The sequence below is a fragment of the Theropithecus gelada genome, chromosome 6 (assembly GCF_003255815.1).
Source record: "Theropithecus gelada isolate Dixy chromosome 6, Tgel_1.0, whole genome shotgun sequence".
NCBI lineage: Eukaryota > Metazoa > Chordata > Mammalia > Primates > Cercopithecidae > Theropithecus > Theropithecus gelada.
The window spans coordinates 131324120-131342159 of NC_037673.1; the positions used below are offsets into that span (position 1 = coordinate 131324120).

Genomic DNA, 18040 nt, shown 5'->3' on the forward strand with positions numbered 1-18040 from the left:
TTTTTTTTTTTTTTTTTTTTTTTTTTTTTTTGAGACGGAGTCTCGCTGTGTCTCCCAGGCTGGAGTGCAGTGGCATGATCTCGGCCCACTGCAAGCTCCGCCTCCCGGGTTCACGCCATTCTCCCGCCTCAGCCTCCCAAGTAGCTGAGACTACAGGCGCCCGCCACCACGCCCGGCTAGTTTTTTGTATTTTTAGTAGAGACGGGGTTTCACCATGTTAGCCAGGATAGTCTCGATCTCCTGACCTCGTGATCCACCCGCCTCGGCCTCCCAAAGTGCTGGGATTACAGGCTTGAGCCACCGCGCCCGGCCTGAAATATATTTCTTAAATAATAAGAGTTAAAAGTTGAAATCCCCCCTTGATTTGTGGGCTGCAGAATGGATACTGTGTTAGCAGGCCTGAAAACAACATTCATCTCCTTGTGCATCTCCACCAGAACTCTTGGGTGACCAGATGCATTGTCAATGAGTATAATATTTTGAAAGGAATCTTTTTTTCTGAGCAGTAGGTCTCAACAGTGGGCCTAAAATACTCAGGAAACCATGCTGTAAACAGATATATTGTCATCCAGGCTTTGTTGTTCCTTTTCTAGAGCACTGGCAAAGTAAATTTAGCATAATTTTTAAAGGCCCTAGGATTTTCAGAATGGGCAATGAGCAGTGAGCATTGGCCCTGCGGTTGCTCATACCTGTAATCCCAGTACTTTCAGAGGCCAAGGTGGGTGGATTGCTTAAACCTAGGAGTTCCAGACCAGCCTGGGGAACATGGTGAAACCCTGTCTCTACAAAAAGTACAAAAATTTGCCAGGCGTGGTGGTGGGCACCAGCTACTTGGGAGACTGAGGCAGGATTGCTTGAACCTAGGAGGTTGAGGCTGCCGTGAGCCATGATTATGCCACTGTACTCCAGCCTGGGTGACAGAGAAAGACCTTGTCAAATAAATAAATAAATAAGACTTATTGTCAAATAAATAAATAAGACACCAGCTGCATTGGCCTCTAAAAAGAGTCCGCCTGTCCTTTGAAGCCAGGCATTGACATCTCTTGTCTAGCTATGAAAGTCTTAGGAGCCATCTTATTCCGATAGAAGGCTGTTTTATCTACATGAAAATTGGTTGTTGAGTATAGCCACCTTCATCAATTCTCTTAGCTAGATGTTCTGGGTAAGTTGTTGCAGCTTCTCTCTCTTTTTTTTTTTCATTGGTCTTTGATGTTACTATGTTGTAGCTTCTCTATCAGCACTTGCTGCCTCACCTTGCACTTTTATGTTCTAGAGACAGCTTCTTTCTCAAACCTCATGAGCCAACCCCAGCTAACTTCAGACTTTTCCTCTGCAGCTTCCTCACTTCTCTCAGCCTTTGTAGAATTGAAGAGACGGCCTTGCTCTGGATTTAGGCTTTGGCTTAAATGTTGTAACTGGTTTGATCTTTATCCATGGCATTAAGATTTTCTCCATATGAGCAATAACGCTGTTTTGCTTTCTTATCATTTGTGTATTCACTGAGTAGCACTTATTTTTATTTTTATTTTGAAGCATCAGAGGTCACTGCACTGGATGGAGGAGCACATTAACTTCCTTTAAAAACTTTTCCTTTGCGTTTATAACGTGGCTGTTTGGTGTAAGAGGCCTAGCTTTCAGCCTGTATCCTATGTTGGCATTCGACATGGCTTCCTCACTAAGCTTAATCAATCATTTTTGGCTTTGATTTACAATGAGAGCTGTGCAACTCTTCCTTTCACTTAAACAGAGGCCACTGCAGGGTTATTAATTCATCTAATTTCAATATTGTTATGTCTGAGGGAGAGGCCAGAGGAGAGGGAGAGAGATGTGGAACAGCTGGTCGGTGGAGCAGTCAGAACTAGACATTTATTGATAAAGTTCACTATCTTCTATGGGTACAGCTTGTGGCACCCCAAAACAGTGACAACAGTAACATCAAAGATACTGATCATAGATCACCATAACAGATATAATAATAATGAAAAACTTTGAAATATTGCAAGAATTACCAAAATGTGACACAGACACAAAATTGAGCACACGCTATTTGAAAACTTACTCGATGCAGAGTTGCCACAAACCTTCAATCTGCAAAAAATACAATGTCTGCAAAGTGCAGTGGAGTGAAATGCAGTCAAATGAGGTATGCCTGTATTTGAAATGATGAATTATGAAAAATATTAAAATAACTGTTGTAATATTAGGAAAGTGCAGAGGAAGTTTAAAACTTTCTGCTTAATTCAGCAAGACTTAAAAAAATTGGTAGTTTTTGATCGTACTTTTTTGCTGATTCCTGGATTCATATGGTTCAAAATCCAAAAGTTTCCTGAGGGTCCCTCCTCTCGCTGCTCCCACCCACCCGTTTCTCTCCCTGGAGCAGCAGTGTGTCCTGTTTCTTGGGTATCCTTTCAGAAAAATGTACTTTTACTGCTGACTTTAATGCTTGTTTCTTTTACCACAGGACCTTATGGATTTTCTGAACCCAAACGGTAGTGACTGTACTCTAGTCCTGTTTTACACCCCGTGGTGCCGCTTTTCTGCCAGTTTGGCCCCTCACTTTAACTCTCTGCCCCGGGCATTTCCAGCTCTTCACTTTTTGGCACTGGATGCATCTCAGCACAGCAGGTATCTTCCGTGGGTGGGGTTTACATCCATCCTCCTGCCTGATGGTTGCAGTTATTGGAGGTCCTAATTAGTTAAGTTAGAAGCAGAGGAGGGGGACATGAGCTTTGTCCTGGGATTGAAGGCAAGGCAAGAGTGAATATTGAGGATTGTCATACTCCTGAGGGAGCTGTCACTTTGTGGAGGCCCTTTAAAGAAAGTGGGCTGTTCTCTGTGTGGTGGATTTAAAGGTGGCAGGTGATAGCACCTGATGGCAGGGGAGGGGCCAGAAGACTTTTGAGGGCTGTAGCCAGACTGAATCAGCACAATTGCTATCACAGTGGGATATTCCTTTGTGACTTTAACGCGCAGGTTCAATCCCCATCCCAAGTGCCTAATTCCTAGCACCCCTGTTTTGTGTCTACTCAGGATTTCTTCCTTTCTTTTTCTTTTTCTTTCCTTCTTTTCCCTTTTCCTCTTTCCTTCTTTCTTTCCTCCATACTTATTCTTGCAGTCATGTTCTGTAGTAGGCACTCGATCAAGTAATGAATTAATTTAGCTCTTTAACATGACATTTACCTTTGTTTTATATTTCTTGTGTATCAATCACTGGGTTTTTGTCCAGGCTGGCTTTGAACTCCTGGGCTCAAGGGATCCTCCTGACTTAACCTCCTGAGTAGTAGGACTACAGCCATGCAGTAGTCCTAGGCTGCCTAGACTAGCCTAGACAGGCTTGTCTTTTTTTTTTTTTTTTTTTTTTTTGAGGTGGAATCTCGCTCTGTCTCCTAGGCTGGAGTGTAGTGGTGTGATCTTGGCTCACTGCAACCTCCGCCTCCTGGGTTCAAGTGATTCTCCTGCCTCAGCCTCCTGAGTAGCTGGGATTACAGGCACCTGCCACCATGCCTGGCTAATTTTGTATTTTTAGAAGAGACAGGGTTTCACCATGTTGGCCAGGCTGGTCTCAAACTCCTGACCTCGTGATCCGCCCGCCTCGGCCTCCCAAAGTGCTGGGATTATAGGCGTGAGCCACTGTGCCTGGCTGAGGTCTGTCTTTTTTAAATGTTTAGTAAAGTAAGTTACAGAGAACTTTGTTGAGATGGTATGTTTCTCCTAAGTGCCGCGATTGTGCATGAGTTATAAACTGTTCTTCTCTTCCAGATCAGATGCTTCTTAGCAGGTCAGCCTCAATAAGGAGGTTGTGTGTAAATAAATCTAGAACATCTGAAAAATGGTCAATTGGTGGTAAAATGAAGTTGAGTAAACTTCTGTTGCTCTGTACTTGAGGCCAGGTGCAGTGGCTCACACCTGTAATCCCATCACTTTGAGAGGCCGAGGTAGAAGGATCGCTTGAGCCCAAGAGTTTGAGATCAGCCTGGACAACATGGCAGAACCCCATCTCTACAAAAAAAAATACAAAAAATTGACTGAGGATGGTGGCACATACCTGTGGTACCCCAGCTACTTGGGAGGCTGAGATGGAAGGATTGCCTGAGCCTGGGGAGGTCAAGATCACAGTGAGCCATGATCCTGCCACTGTACTCCAGCCTGGGCGACAGAGTGAGACTGTACTCCAGCCTGGGCAACAGAGTGAGACCCTGTCTCAAAAAACAAACAAAAAAAAATTGTATTCCACTGATTTTCATTGTGGGAATATAATTGCCAATGTTTACCTGAAACTGTTGATGAAGAAAGAAGTGGCTCAACAAATGAGTAATTTTCATATAGGCTTCTGGGTGATATCTAAGTGACTGGGCCCAAGGGAACAGACTGATTGGAAGGACAGATCACGTCAGTGTCCAGCTTTGGTGGGGCCTCCACTGCCCCCAGGCATACTCAGTGCTCTTTGGTTCTGGGTCTCACACTGTCCCTCCTGCCTCTCCCACAACTCCCTCCCCAACCTGCTTTCTTCTTTTTTCCTTCAGCTCCATGTTGTACCTGGTGTGGCGCCTTAATTATGGAGACTAAGGCTCTTGCGCTTATTATATGGGCTGGGACATGTTTGCTTCTTATGTTAATATTTAAGTTACAGCATGTATACAAAAGAAAAAAATCCTGGTTATACAATATTACTATTTTACTAATGTGGAAAACTGAGGCTTAGCGAGGTTAAATAATCTGCCCAGAGTTCACACTGGTTCAGTGGCAGAACTGAGGCTTCAACCCCGAGTGTTTTGACTTGGGAGCTTATCACCACTAGTCTGTATTATGTAAAGGTGAAATAAGCCCCCTCAGTTACATTACTTCCAAACAAGTCATCCTGCCCTAATTGTGAACATCCTGGTGTGTTTGTTAGATCATGTACTCCTTTGTGCCAGCTTACCAAACTAATTGCCTACTGTAAGTTGATCTTTTTTTGAGGGACAGGGATGGGCATTCTGAAGAGTTGGAAATTTTTTCTGTCAAGTAAATTGACAGAGTGTGCTTTGTCCATGAATTAGAGTTTTCTGGTCTGGTTTCTGTAGACATGAACTTAGCTAGTGGAATAATTGTGCCATGGGTAGATCCATATTATAATTGAAGGCAACTCAGATTGCAGAAAAGGAGTGCCCCCAGCCATGACCCATAAGCAAAGAGGTCAGAAACAAATGAAAAAGCCGAAAGTTTCAAGTGTCAGAAATCTCTGTAGGTCACATGCAACTTCCTCATTTATTTTTGTCCATTCTGAGATGGTAATCGTATGAGAAAGCCCTCTATTAATAATAAATTCAGGTTTTTTTACTTCTTTCTCTTGTAGCCTTTCTACCAGGTTTGGCACCGTAGCTGTTCCTAATATTTTATTATTTCAAGGAGCTAAACCAATGGCTAGATTTAATCATACAGATCGAACACTGGAAACACTGAAAATCTTCATTTTTAATCAGACAGGTATGTGGAAGTAATGTGCTAAGGAAGAAGATATTCTATTGCTGGGGGTCTGTGCCTTCTGTGGGTTCTGATCTGCTATAATCCTTAAGTGAAGGATTCAAGACTGACTTTGAGTTGTAAAACCGCTCTTCTAATGAACTGTTATAATCCTGTTAAATACTTCCCAATCAGTATGAAGCTTAACATGAATAGGTAATTTTAATTATTATAGACACTTCCCCCCCAACTTTTTTTTTCTTTTTTGAGACGGAGTCTCCCTCTGTCGCCCAGGCTGGAGTGCAGTGGCACGATCTCAGCTCACTGCAAGCTCCACCTCCTGGGTTCATGCCATTCTCCTGCCTCAGCCTCCCGAGTAGCTGGGACTACAGGCGCCCACCACCTCGCCCAGATAATTTTTTGTCTTTTTAGTAGAGATGGTGTTTCACCATGTTAGCCAGGATGGTCTCAATCTCCTGACCTCGTGATCCACCCGCCTTGGCCTCCCAAGGTGCTGGGATTACAGGCGTGAGCCACCGCGCCCCGCCTTTTTTCTTTTTTTTTGAGGCAGAGTCTTTGTTGCCCAGGCTGGAGTGCAGTGGTGTGATCTCGGCTCACTGCAGCCTCCCCCTCCTAGGTTCAAGTTATTTGTGTGCCTCGGCCTCCTGAGTAGTTGGGATTACAGTTGTGTACCACCATGCCCAGCTAATTTATGTATTTTTAGTAGAGACAGGGTTTCGCCTTGTTGGCCAGGCTGGTCTCAATCTCCTGGTCTCAAGTGATCCACCTGCCTCTGCCTCCCAAAGTGCTGGGACTACAGGTGTGAGCCACTGTGCCCGGTCTCTTATAGATACTTTATTGATTGATTGAGACGGAATCTCGCTCTGTCACCCAGACTGGAGTGCAGTGGCACAATCTCAGCTCACTGCAACCTCTGCCCCCTGGGTTAAAACGATTCTCCTGCCTTAGCCTTCCTAGTAGCTGGGATTATAGGTGGGCACCACCACACCTGGCTAATTGTTATATTTTTTAGTAGAGACAGGGTTTCACCACCTTGGCCAGGCCGGGCCTGCACTCCTAATCTCCAGTGATCTGCCTGCCTCGGCCTCCCAGAATGCTGGGATTACAGGTGTGAGCCACCATGCCTGGCCTATTATAGACACTTTAAAACAAGTTTTATTGAAATATAATTCACATACCATACACTTTACTTATAACTTTTAACGCACATTTTTCACTTAATATTTACACAAAGGTATGCATAAATCATGAGTGTACAGGGTGATGAATTTTCACAAAGCGAATACCCTGGGTAACCACTCTGATCAAGAAACAGAACATTGGTTTATGCCTGTAAACCCAAGACTTTGGGAAGCCTGTGTGGGCAGATCACTTGAGGCCAGGAGTTCGAGATCAGCCTGGCCAACATGGCGAAACCGTGTCTCTACTAAAAATACAAAAACTAGCTGGGCATGGTGGTGGGTGCTTGTAGTCCCAGCTACTCGGGAGTCTGAGGCATGAAAATTGCTTGAGTCCAGGAGGCAGAGGCTGCAGTGAGTTGAGATCGCAGTACTGCATTCCAGCCTGCTTGACAGAGTGAGACTCTGTCTCAAAAAAAAAAAAAGAAACAGAACATTACCAGCCTCCCTTCAGCACCAGTGCTCCTGCCTTCCCCAAGATAACCACAGTCTTGACTCCTAATATCATAGACAGTGTTAACTTGTTTTGGACTTCGTATTAATGGAGACATACAGGATATTTTTCTTTTGTGTCTGATTTTTTCATGCAATGGTATGCTTGTGAGATGCACCTGCATTATCATGTGTGGTTATGTTTTGTTCATTTTCTTTGCTGCTACTGTTCCATTTATTAATCCATTTGTAGATGCTATCTTAATTCCTTAATATTTGCCAAAACATATGGCCTTATTTTTTATTTGTAAAACATTGTAAAGCATTGTAAATTGAAAAAATTACCTCCATTGGAAAAGTTCATTCCTCTAAAGCCTCACTGTCTCACTTGTGAGCATCCTACTCTTCCCAAAGTATACTCCCTGGAAATAAATACAAACTATAACACACATTGCATATATATTAAGGTGCATATAATCATTTTAGCTAACACTAAAGAAAAAAGAGCTGAGTTGGCTGATAGGAGTAAAAGTAGGATATTACAAGGTGGTTAGCTAGTCCAAGTCTTGTCATGGATCCCTGATTGTCATTTCGATTGATGTGTGGAGAGGAAGCCATTTTGTTCAATGCTCTAAGAAAACCTAGAACACAAATCTGGGAGTCAGAGCATCTTTGGTAATCCCTGTTCCCAGTGGTGGCTTGCTGTTATAACAGTTCTTTCAGTAAATTATTAAAAGCATTTTGGGGCCGGGTGCGGTGGCTCACGCCTGTAATCCCAACACTTTGGGAGACTGAGGTGGGCGGATCAACTGAGGTCTGAAGTTCAAGACCAACCTGGCCAACGTGGTGAAACCCCATCTCTACTAAAAATACAAAAAAATTAGCCAAATCCTAGCTACTTGGGAGTCTGAGGCAGGAGAATCGCTTGAACCCAGGAGGCGGAGCTTGCAGTGAGCCAAGGATCGCGCCACTGCACTCCAGCCAGGGCGACAGAGCAAGACTCTGTCTCCAAAAAACAAAACAAAAAACATTTTGCATTTAGCATTACTTAACCTGTGAAAACATTCTGTAGACGCCTGAGAGGAGTTTTACTAGTTACTTACTGAACGTTGGTCTCAAAAGACACCAAAAGACAACTCTTATAAACACATTGAGTAATAAACTGCTGATGAGTTCACAGAAATTCTAGTGTTTTAGTTGTGAATAGCTGAATGGATTCCTGATCCTTTGATGCGGTGGGGAGAAAGGCAACTTACAAATTATACTGACAGGCAAGTGAAATCCATCGCAGATATTAATATATATACTAGTGGCAGTGCTTATTTTAGGACTGCATGTCATTTTGCATACCACACATAATACTTGAGAAAAAGTCTGTGGTGGGTGCTTTTTCTGTCTGATTTGAAACCAGTGATTTTTCTTTCAGGTATAGAAGCCAAGAAGAATGTGGTGGTTACTCAAGCTGACCAAATAGGCCCTCTTCCCAGCACTTTGATAAAAAGTGTGGACTGGTTGCTTGTATTTTCCTTATTCTTTTTAATTAGTTTTATTATGTATGCTACCATTCGAACTGAGAGTATTCGGTGGCTAATTCCAGGACAAGAGCAGGAACATGTGGAGTAGTGATGGACTGAAAGAAGTTGGAAAGAGGAACAAATCCTTCGTTTCAGAAATTAGTGCTACAGTTTCATACATTTTCTCCAGTGATGTGTTGACTTGAAACTTCAGTCAGATTAAAAGAATCATTTGTTGAACAACTGAATGTATAAAAAAATTATAAACTGGTGTTTTAACTAGTATTGCAATAAGCAAATGCAAAAATATTCAATAGAGTGGACTATTCTTGTTTTTACTGCATGAACTTAATCCAGTATTTGAAAAGTAATCCAGTTTGAAATGTGAAGATGTATTCTGGTAGAACAGTGAGTAGAATGACATGCTTACTATACAGAAGGCAAAAATAGGACTCTCAGATAATAGTTTTAGGAAACCCTTGATTTCTTATATATGTTTAAGAAGGTTAGTTTTCTGTTTCTTTGCAATTTTTCTTCCAGAGTCCATAGCAGGAAAGTATGTAACGAGAATTGGTTAGTGTGACCCCCTCAAGTAGCAAGTGATGGAAAATAAAAGAATCAAATACCTTGATGTTTGTGATCTCTACTTTCACTCAAAAAATTTGAAGTGTTTTAAGTTGTTTCTGGGTAAGGGAGATGTTAGGAGAAAGGAAATGCTGTAACTAAAGCTCAATTATTATCAGTTCTATGCTAATGTATACATTTTAATCATAGTTATCTAACCAGCATGCATTAATTGAACCTTAAAATGTTCCCAGCAGGCTGGGCGCAGTGGCTGACGCCTGTAATCCCAGCACTTTGGGAGGCTAAGGTGGGAGGATCACTTGAGGTCAGGAGTTTTGAGACCAGCCTGGCCAACTTGGTGAAACCCCGTCCCTACTAAAAATACAAAATATTAGCTGGGTGTGGTGGCAGGTGCCTGTAATTCCAGCTACTTGGGAAGCTGAGGCAGGAGAATCACTTGAACCCCGGAGGCAGAGGTTGCAGTGAGCCGAGATCATGCCACTGCACTCCAGCCTGTGCAACAAGAGCGACACTCCGTATCAAAAAAAAAAAAAGAAGTATTAAAGTATAGAACACTCTTCTTGCCCACAAGTTGATTCTAGTCTAGTTCAAGACACATTTAGTAGAGAGCCAACATGTAATTTAAACAAACTTTTATTTTTTTAATTTTTAAAATTTTTTTTTATTTTTTAAGATGACGTCTTGCTCTGTCACCCAGGCTGGAGTGCAATGGTGCAATCTCGGCTCACTGCAACCTCTCCCTCCCGGGTTCTAGCAATTCTCCAGCCTCAGCCTCCTGAGTAGCTGGGACTCCAAGCATGCGCCATCACACCCAGCTAATTTTTCTATTTTTAGAAGAGACAGGGTTTTGCCATGTTGTCCAGGCTGGTCTCAAACTCCTGACCTCAGGTGATCCACCTGCCTCAGTCTCCCAAAAGTGTTGGGATTAAAGGTGTGAGCCACTGCGCCTGGCCTAAACAAACTTTTTGAAAAGCTGTTTCTAAAAGATCCCTTAAATTCAGATATGACAGCTAATTACCGCATCATAAATTACTTTTATACTAATTGTTTCCAGGGTTTTAGAGTAGTTGAACGTTTATTTCATGAGGCACCCTAAATTCTATAGAAATAAAACCTCAGATGAGTCTCCTTCTTAGAGTGTTATAATGAATGGGAGTTTACAACTTTTATGTGTCATGTTGCCAACAGCTGTGGTTGGGGTGGTCGCTGGCAGGAGGGGACCATATCTCAGAATGGCCCATTATTTCTATTTTACAAATGAGCAAATTGAGGCATAGAGAGTTAGATAATTTGCCCAGGTTACACAGATTGTAAGTTGATGAAGCTGGGATTTGAATCTTCACGTGTGTACTTATAAATACAAATGCAAGGAAAACTTTGATGAGTCCACCTCTTATAATAACCTTTATTACTGTGTGAGTGCCAAGTACTGTTTTAGATGCTTTACATATGCTATTTTGTTTAATATCCTCATTTTAAAGAATAAACTGGCTTGGCACAGTAGCTCACGCCTATAATCCCAGTACTTTGGGAAGCTGAGGCAGGTGGATTGCTTGAGTCTCAGGAGTTCAAGAGTAGTCTGGTTAACATGGCGAAACCCCGTCTTTACTAAAAATACAAAAAATTAGCTGGGCGTGGTGGTGCATCCCTGTAGTCCCAGCTACTCGGGGAGCTGAGGTGGGAGAATCACCCAGGAGGTTGAGGCTGCAGTGAGCTGTAATCATGCCACTGCGCTCCAGCTTAGGCAATCAGGATTGAGACCCTGTCTTAAAGCAAAAGAAAAAACCTGAGGCTCTCAATAACTTGCTTTCGTTCATGCAGCTTCCAGTGGCTGGACCAGGCTTTAAATTTACTCCAAAACCTTTACGTGGGATGGCACCCTGCCCTGCCTCTGCACCATGGCCCAGCTACATGGGGTTCCCCTGGAGGGAAATGTGGAGCAGAGCCATTCCCTGGAGAGGAGGTTCAAGTATAGAGAGGATCAGCCTCGAAACACTGGTGCTGCCAGGTGCGGGGGCTCATGCCTGGAATCCTAGCACTTTGGGAGGCTGTGGTGGGAGGACTGCTTCAGTGAGCCATGATGGTGTCACTGCACTGCAGCCTGGGTGACAGAGCAAGATAATTTCTCAAAAAAACCCCCGAAAATCAGAAAAAACAAAAACACCAGTAGTGTTGAGGGAAAGTGAAAGGGGGAAAGAAGTAACCAAAGACCAGCTAAACAGCCCAAACTAAGCATGGTGTCCACCACAGAGGATGTGGCCAGTAAATCTTTGCTAAGGGACTTAAATCCTATTAATTGGCGAGCTACATGTGTGGGCAGACAATTCACAGCCCCTATCAGTGGACATCATCATTTCCCTGGGCCCTAGCATCTGCTGTTTGCTTTTTTGACTAGATCTGAATGATCAAATTTATTTTATTTTTTTGAAATGAAGTTTCGCTCTTGTCTCCCAGGCTGGAGTGCAGTGGCCCGATCTTGCAACCTCTGCCTCCCAGGTTCAAGAGATTCTCCTGCCTCAGTTTCCTCAGTAGCTGGGACTACAGGCATGTGCCACCATGCGCGAGTAATTTTTATATTTTTTTGTAGCGACGGGGTTTCACCATGTTGCCCAGCCTAGTCTCAAACTTCTGGGCTCGAGTGATCTGCCCGCCTCAGCCTCTCAAAGTGTTGGAATTACAGGCATGAGCCATTCTGCCTGGCCAGTGACTATATCCGAGATGCCACAGTTTCATACAGTGGTATTAAGGAAGGAAAACGATGAAAGTAAATTTACTGAAAATTATGAAGGTTCACTTGTTAACTCACATCCACCGGTTCATTTTTCAGTTCTTTCTTTAATGAGCAAATCTGAGTAGTAGTTTTCATGATCATAAACACTCAATGTAAACGTTGGAAATACAACTTTTAATTATTTAGGACCAGTGACATTTGATCAGGGCCCCCAGTGTGATTCCGAGTTTTGCATTTGAAATGGTTACATCTTTTTTTTTTTTTTTTAACAGTCTTGCTCTGTAGCCAGGCTGGAGTGCAGTGCTGCAATCTCAGCTCACTGCAACCTCCGCCTCCTGGGTTCAAGCGATTCTCCTACCTCAGTTTCCTCAGTAGCTGGGATTACAGGCACGCACCACCATGCCCGGCTGTTTTTGTATTTTTAGTAGAGATGGGGTTTCACCATTTTGGCCAGGCTGGTCTTGAACTCCTGGCCTCAATTGATCCACCCGCCTCATCCAAAGTGCTGGGATTACAGGTGTGAGCCACAGCGCCCGGCGAAATGGTTACATTTTGTCAAGCGGGCAAATGGGAAGAACAGAAGCCCAGGAATTTTGGGCTACTTTGAGGCAAAATGCTTTATTTTTTCTAGGTCCATATGGATGGACCGCTAACAACTGCTAAGTTGAAGTTAAATGGACTCTTGTTCTAAAAAAAATTTTTTTTGCTATATCCTCTGCAAAATTGCTTATTAATTTGCATAAACTTTTTTTTTTTTGTATTTTTTTTTTGAGGGGGGTGAGGGATAGGGTATTTTGCTGTCCATGGAATGCAGTAGCGTGATTTTGGCTCACTGCAGCCTCCTGGGCTCAAGCCATCCTCCCATCTCAGCCTCCTGGGTAGCTGGGACTACAGGCGCGTGGCACCACGCGCGGCTAATTTTTGTATTTCTAATAGCGACGCGGTTTTGCCATGTTGCCCAGGCAGATCTCGAACACCTGGCCTCAAGTGATCCTCCTTTCTTGTCCTCCCAAAGTGCTGCGATTACAGGTGCAAGCCACCATGCCCAGCCTGCTTAAACTATTAAGTTAAAAAAAAAAAAAAGAGGCCGAGCGCGATAGCTCACGCCTGTAATCCCAGCACTTTGGAAGGCCGAGGGGGACGGATCTCGAAGTCAGCAGATGGAGGCCATCCTGGCTAACACGGTGAGACCCTGTCTCTACTAAAAATACAAAAACGAAATTAGCCGGGCATGGTGGCGGGTGCCTGTAGTCCCAGCTACTCGGGAGGCTGAGGCAGGAGAATGGCGTGAACCCGGGAGGCAGAGGTTGCAGTGAGCCGAGATCGCGCCTGGGCGACAGAGCGAGACTCCGCCTCAAAAAAAAAAAAAAAAAAAAAGAGAGAGAGAGATACAAGTGAATATTCTTAATACTATGTCAATTACATCTCAAAAAAGACAAAAATAAATAAAAGAATACCTCCCCAAAAATGATACAAGAAAAGATTCACCTAAATCTGTTCACAGCTGTCTGCAGAGCTCCTACTGTGTGCTGAACCTGAGGGTACACAGGGCACGGACACGTTTGGAAGGTGATTACAGGCCAGGTTTCCACACTTTTTGGTCCAGGCAAACCCAGACGAGCCAGCTGGCTCAAGGACTTGGCAGCTGCGCTATGACTGAACAGAGCCTACGTTCGAACCCACGGCTGCAAGACTTAGGAGCCCACGACGGGATCTGCCGTGGTTCACTGCCCCAGGGAGTACTGAATGAACGACAGAGGGCGTGGCCCCGAGCATCCGCCGCTGAACTGCCCCGCCCTGGCCTGCGACATCCTCCCACCCGCATGGACTGCGCTGCAGCGCCGCCCAGCGGGGAGCTCCAGCTCGGTGCCAGCGCCCGCGCCAGCGAAGCGGAGGAGGCCGGCGCCCTAGGCGGGGCAAAATTCCTCCCAGCGCAGCGAGGACCGGAGGGCAAGGCCAGCGCGCGCAGGCGGGCTTGCGTCCGGGGCACAGACGCGACGGGCCCGCACGGGGCGGGGACCGCGCGCGGCTGCTGGGCCTGCGGCTGTGGGGCGGCCAAGAGCGCTGGCGACCACTGAAGATCCTGGGGGCCTTCGGGGTCCGGGCTGCGCCTGTGCCCGCGGGAAGGCCGGGCGCTGCCCACACACAGCCCCTGCTCCAGGCCAGCCCCGCAGGGAGACTACCGGGGCGGTGGTAGGTGGGCGGGGCCGGGTCGGGGGCTGCCGTGGGCTGCCGACAGGCAGCGCGCAGGGCAGCCCTCGGCAGACGGCCAATGGCGGCGGCGCTCTGGGCGCGGGGGGCGACTCGGCGCTTGTTGGCGGCGCTGCAAGGCCAGAGCCTACGGCTCGCGGCTATGGTGAGTGTCTAGCGCCCGCGGGACCGGGATTCAGGGGTCCGGGGTCAGGGGGGCGGCGCGAGGCCCGGCGGCGTCGGCTGAGGGGCCAGCGGGACTGGGGCGGCCCGGGCGTGGACCGGCCCTTGGAGCTCGGGCGTCGGGTCACCGCGTCCTGGGACTGAGCACCTGCTCGGCGCGCCGCTCAGAGACCGGGGTGTCCGCAGCCTCCGCCACTTGCCCCTTGGCTTTACACCTCCGCCGAAGCCTACGAACTTGCCAACCGGAAACAAATGGGAACGAATTTTGTTCAACTACAAAAGGCATTTGTGAAAAATAGTTGCAGAACAATTCAGTGCCCGCCGCCGCCGCTCGCTGTGCTGAGGACGAACGGCGCTGCGGGCCCGGCTCCCTATGGCGACTCCCTGTTCGCGCTTCACTCCAAGGGGAGCCCACAGAGATTTTGGAGGAGTTATTAATAAATTGTCTTTTTTTGGTGACATACTGGCTTTTCTTTCCTCTTCCAAGGGGCCGTCAGTTTTCCTGCTGTAGAAATTAATAAAGTTTTAACATGCAGCACCACCTAGTGGAAAAGTGATGCGTTAAACTCACCGTCTCATTTTAAGTTGCATTTTAATCGCCCATTTCAGTTTGAAATGTTTTGTTTTGTTTTGTTTTTTTCGAGACGGAGTCTCGCTGTATCGCCAAGCCTGGAGTGCAGTGGTGCGATTTCGGCTCACTGCAACCTCCGTCTCCTGGGTTCAAGCGATTCTCCCCCCTCAGCCTCCCCAGTAGCTGAGATTACAGGCGCGTGCCACTATGCCCAGGTAATTTTTTATATTTTTAGTAGAGAGGGGTTTTCACCATGTTGGCCAGGCTGGTCTGGAACTCCTGACCTAAGGTGATCCACCTGCCTCGGCCTCCCAAAGTGCTGGGATTACAGGCGCGAGCCACTGCGTCTGGCCTGAAATTCTTTAATAGAAGAAATTTAAAATAGCTCGAAGACGGAGGAAGACAAGCACTTCGCCTCTTTTTGGCCCCGAAGGGCAGAACACAAGTTGAGTGCCTACTGTCACCTAGGCGTGTCTTCAGGCATACTCTGTCCTAGGTGCTAGTGATCCAGTAAGATTAGGGTGTTCTGGGAAGGAATGAATCAACAGACATGATTTGAGCGCTGCCACCTGCCAGGCTCAATGCTAGGTACCCTCACATTCAAGATCTGTAATCTAAGCCTTTCAAAAAATCTTGGCAGGTAGATATAAAATTCCCACTACAGACAGAAGGATCCCGGAATTCAGAAAAGCGAAGTTTAGCATCCCATAGCTAAAAGTAACAAAGGCCTTAGATCTAGTTTACTCTCTTCAAATCCTAGCCTACTCCCCACCCCCTGAAAAATTAAGCCCACCACAAAGGGTTCCGTTGTGAATGTGCTCTCTTGGGGGCCTTTGATGTTATGTAGATGAAGTGGCTCCATTTCCCAGTCCTGGGCGTGGTCCCTGCTGCTGGGCAGGTGTCTGTTGTGGGCATAAAGTGCATACCATTGAGCTTAGTGGGGATGTGGATGGTCTAGCACTCAGAGAAAACAGCTCAGAGTGTGTTCCACAGACTCCAGGTGCCTGCCCCCACTGCATGTTTAATGGTTTTCTTTGCAGCTGCTCAATGTGGACACACGTAATTCTGTTTCTTTTCCAAAATACTCCGAGTTGACAAAATAAGTGTTTAATAAGAATTTTAGATTTCTATCTTTTTTTTGAGACGGAGTCTCGCTCTGTCGCCCAGACTGGAGTACAGTGGTGCAATCTTGGCGCACTGCAACCTCCGCCTCCTGGGTTCAAGTGATTCTCATGCCTCAGCCTCCCGAGTAGCTGGAGCTATAGGTGCGTGCCACCATGCCTGGCTAATTTTTGTATTTTTAGTAGAGATGGGGTTTCACCATCTTGGTCAGGCTGGCCTCGAACTCCTGACCTTGTGATCTGCTCGCCTCGGCCTCCCAAAGTGCTGGGATTACAGGCATGAGCCACCACGCCTGGCCAAGAATTTTAGATTTCTTATGATAGATGTACGTGTAAGTTTTTCAGAACTGTCACTGAGAAACTGATGAATGAATCTTGATTCTTAATAGTAAATGGTGTTTGTTTATTACTTACTTTTCTTTGTTTCTTTTTTTTTTTCCTTTTTTTTTAAAAGACAGGGTCTTACTCTGTTGCCCCGGCTGGAATGCAGTGGTGATCATAGCTCACTGCAGCCTCAGTCACCTGGTCTTAAGTGATCCTCCCACCTCAGCCTTCCAAGTAGCTGGGACTATGGACATGGTCCACCACCCCAGCAATTAAAAAAAATTTTTTTTTTGTAGAGACGAGGTCTCATTGTGTTGCCCAGGCTAGTCTTCAACTCCTGGCCTAAAATGATCCTCCCACCTCAGCCTCCCAAAGTGCCAGGATTACAGATGTGAGCCACTGTGCCTGGCCCTAGTAAATGTTTTTTTTTTGTTTGTTTTTTTTTTTTTTTTTGAGATGGAATCTCACTCTGTTGCCCAGGCTGGATGGCTGGGATTACAGGCATGTGCCTCCATGCCCAACTAATCTAGTAAGTGGTTTTTAATAACAAGCTTTTGCATATTTTTGTTTAATTAAAAAGTATTCTCTGCTGGGCACCATGGCTCACCCCTGTAATCCCAGCACTTTGGGAGGCTGAGGTGGGCGGATCCCTTGAGGTCAGGAGTTTGAAACCAGCCTAGCCAACATGTGAAACCCTGTCTCTACTAAAAATACAAAAAATTAGCTGGGTGTGGTGGCATACACCTGTAATCACAGCTACTCAGGTGGCTGAGGCAGAAGAATCGCTTGAACCTGGGAGGCAGAGGTTGCAGTGAGCTGAGATCACACCACGGCACTCCAGCCTGGGCGACAGAGCAAGACTTGGTGTCAAAAAAAAAAAAAAAAAGTACTCTCACCCTTTTGTTAGTTGTGGGGAAGAATAGCCGACCTAGCAAAGAAGAAAAACTAGAAAACTGATTCATCAGTATTTTTTTCTTCATCTTCATAGAATAAGTTGTCTAAAGGTAAAATCTTTTTGATCTCTTAATTAATATTAGTGATAAAAGATTTTAGGATTTCTGAAGTGGGAGTGAGTTGCAGCTTAATGGCAGAGAATCCAGGGAATGCAGCTTAGCCCACAGTTGCCCTTTGATGAGGAGCCTTCACTAATGTTCATCTTTCTGGGTGACAGCGTCTCTCTCACCTGAGCCTACAATAACTCTGCAAGTAGTTAAGACAGGAAGTATTGCCTGGAGTGAGAACCCTGCTTTCCTGACTTCTAGTCCAGTGTCCATCTCTTCTCTCTGACCCTGATGTTTGAAGTTATTTAGTTAAAAATCCAATAGCATGGGAAGTGTGGGCCTGTTAAGCAACAGAACCTGGCTTTGTGAATGTCATCCCCATGGTGAGTAGAAACAGGCCAGACAGTGCACACAAATGCTTTGGACTGGGCAGTACTCTTGCCAAACTATGGAGAGAGTTTGTCTGACTGGTGCTCTGAGAAAAGGGCTTCATAAACTCATCCCACTGAGGCCAGGGCTTTTTACCTGTAGTCCAGAGGATCTGTGGACTCCCAGAAGTTAGATAAAACCATATGTAATTGTGCATTTGTTTTTTCCCCATCCAGGGATTGGTTTTCATTAGATGTGACAGGAGATGGTAATTCCAAATCTTTGTTTTTTTTTTTTTTTGAGACGGAGTCTCGCTCTGTCGCCCAGGCTGGAGTGCAGTGGCTGGATCTCAGCTCACTGCAAGCTCCGCCTCCCGGG

At 45.6% G+C, this 18040-nt stretch overlaps 2 protein-coding genes across 3 annotated transcripts in view; both read left to right on the forward strand.

Annotated features, from left to right (window-relative positions):
- Window positions 1-10547, forward strand: part of TXNDC15 (thioredoxin domain containing 15) — a 25919-nt gene extending 15372 nt beyond the window's left edge. For both annotated transcript variants that reach the window (XM_025388147.1, XM_025388148.1), the window contains exons 3-5: window positions 2462-2625; window positions 5336-5466; window positions 8500-10547. In XM_025388147.1, the coding sequence (XP_025243932.1) occupies window positions 2462-2625; window positions 5336-5466; window positions 8500-8696 (492 nt within the window). In that variant the 3' untranslated portion in view covers window positions 8697-10547. The remainder of the gene's footprint in view (window positions 1-2461; window positions 2626-5335; window positions 5467-8499) is intronic.
- Window positions 10548-13934: 3387 nt separating this feature from the next.
- Window positions 13935-18040, forward strand: part of PCBD2 (pterin-4 alpha-carbinolamine dehydratase 2) — a 49497-nt gene continuing 45391 nt past the window's right edge. The window contains exon 1 of the mRNA XM_025388150.1: window positions 13935-14259. Coding sequence (XP_025243935.1) covers window positions 14176-14259 — 84 coding nt within the window. The 5' untranslated portion in view covers window positions 13935-14175. The remainder of the gene's footprint in view (window positions 14260-18040) is intronic.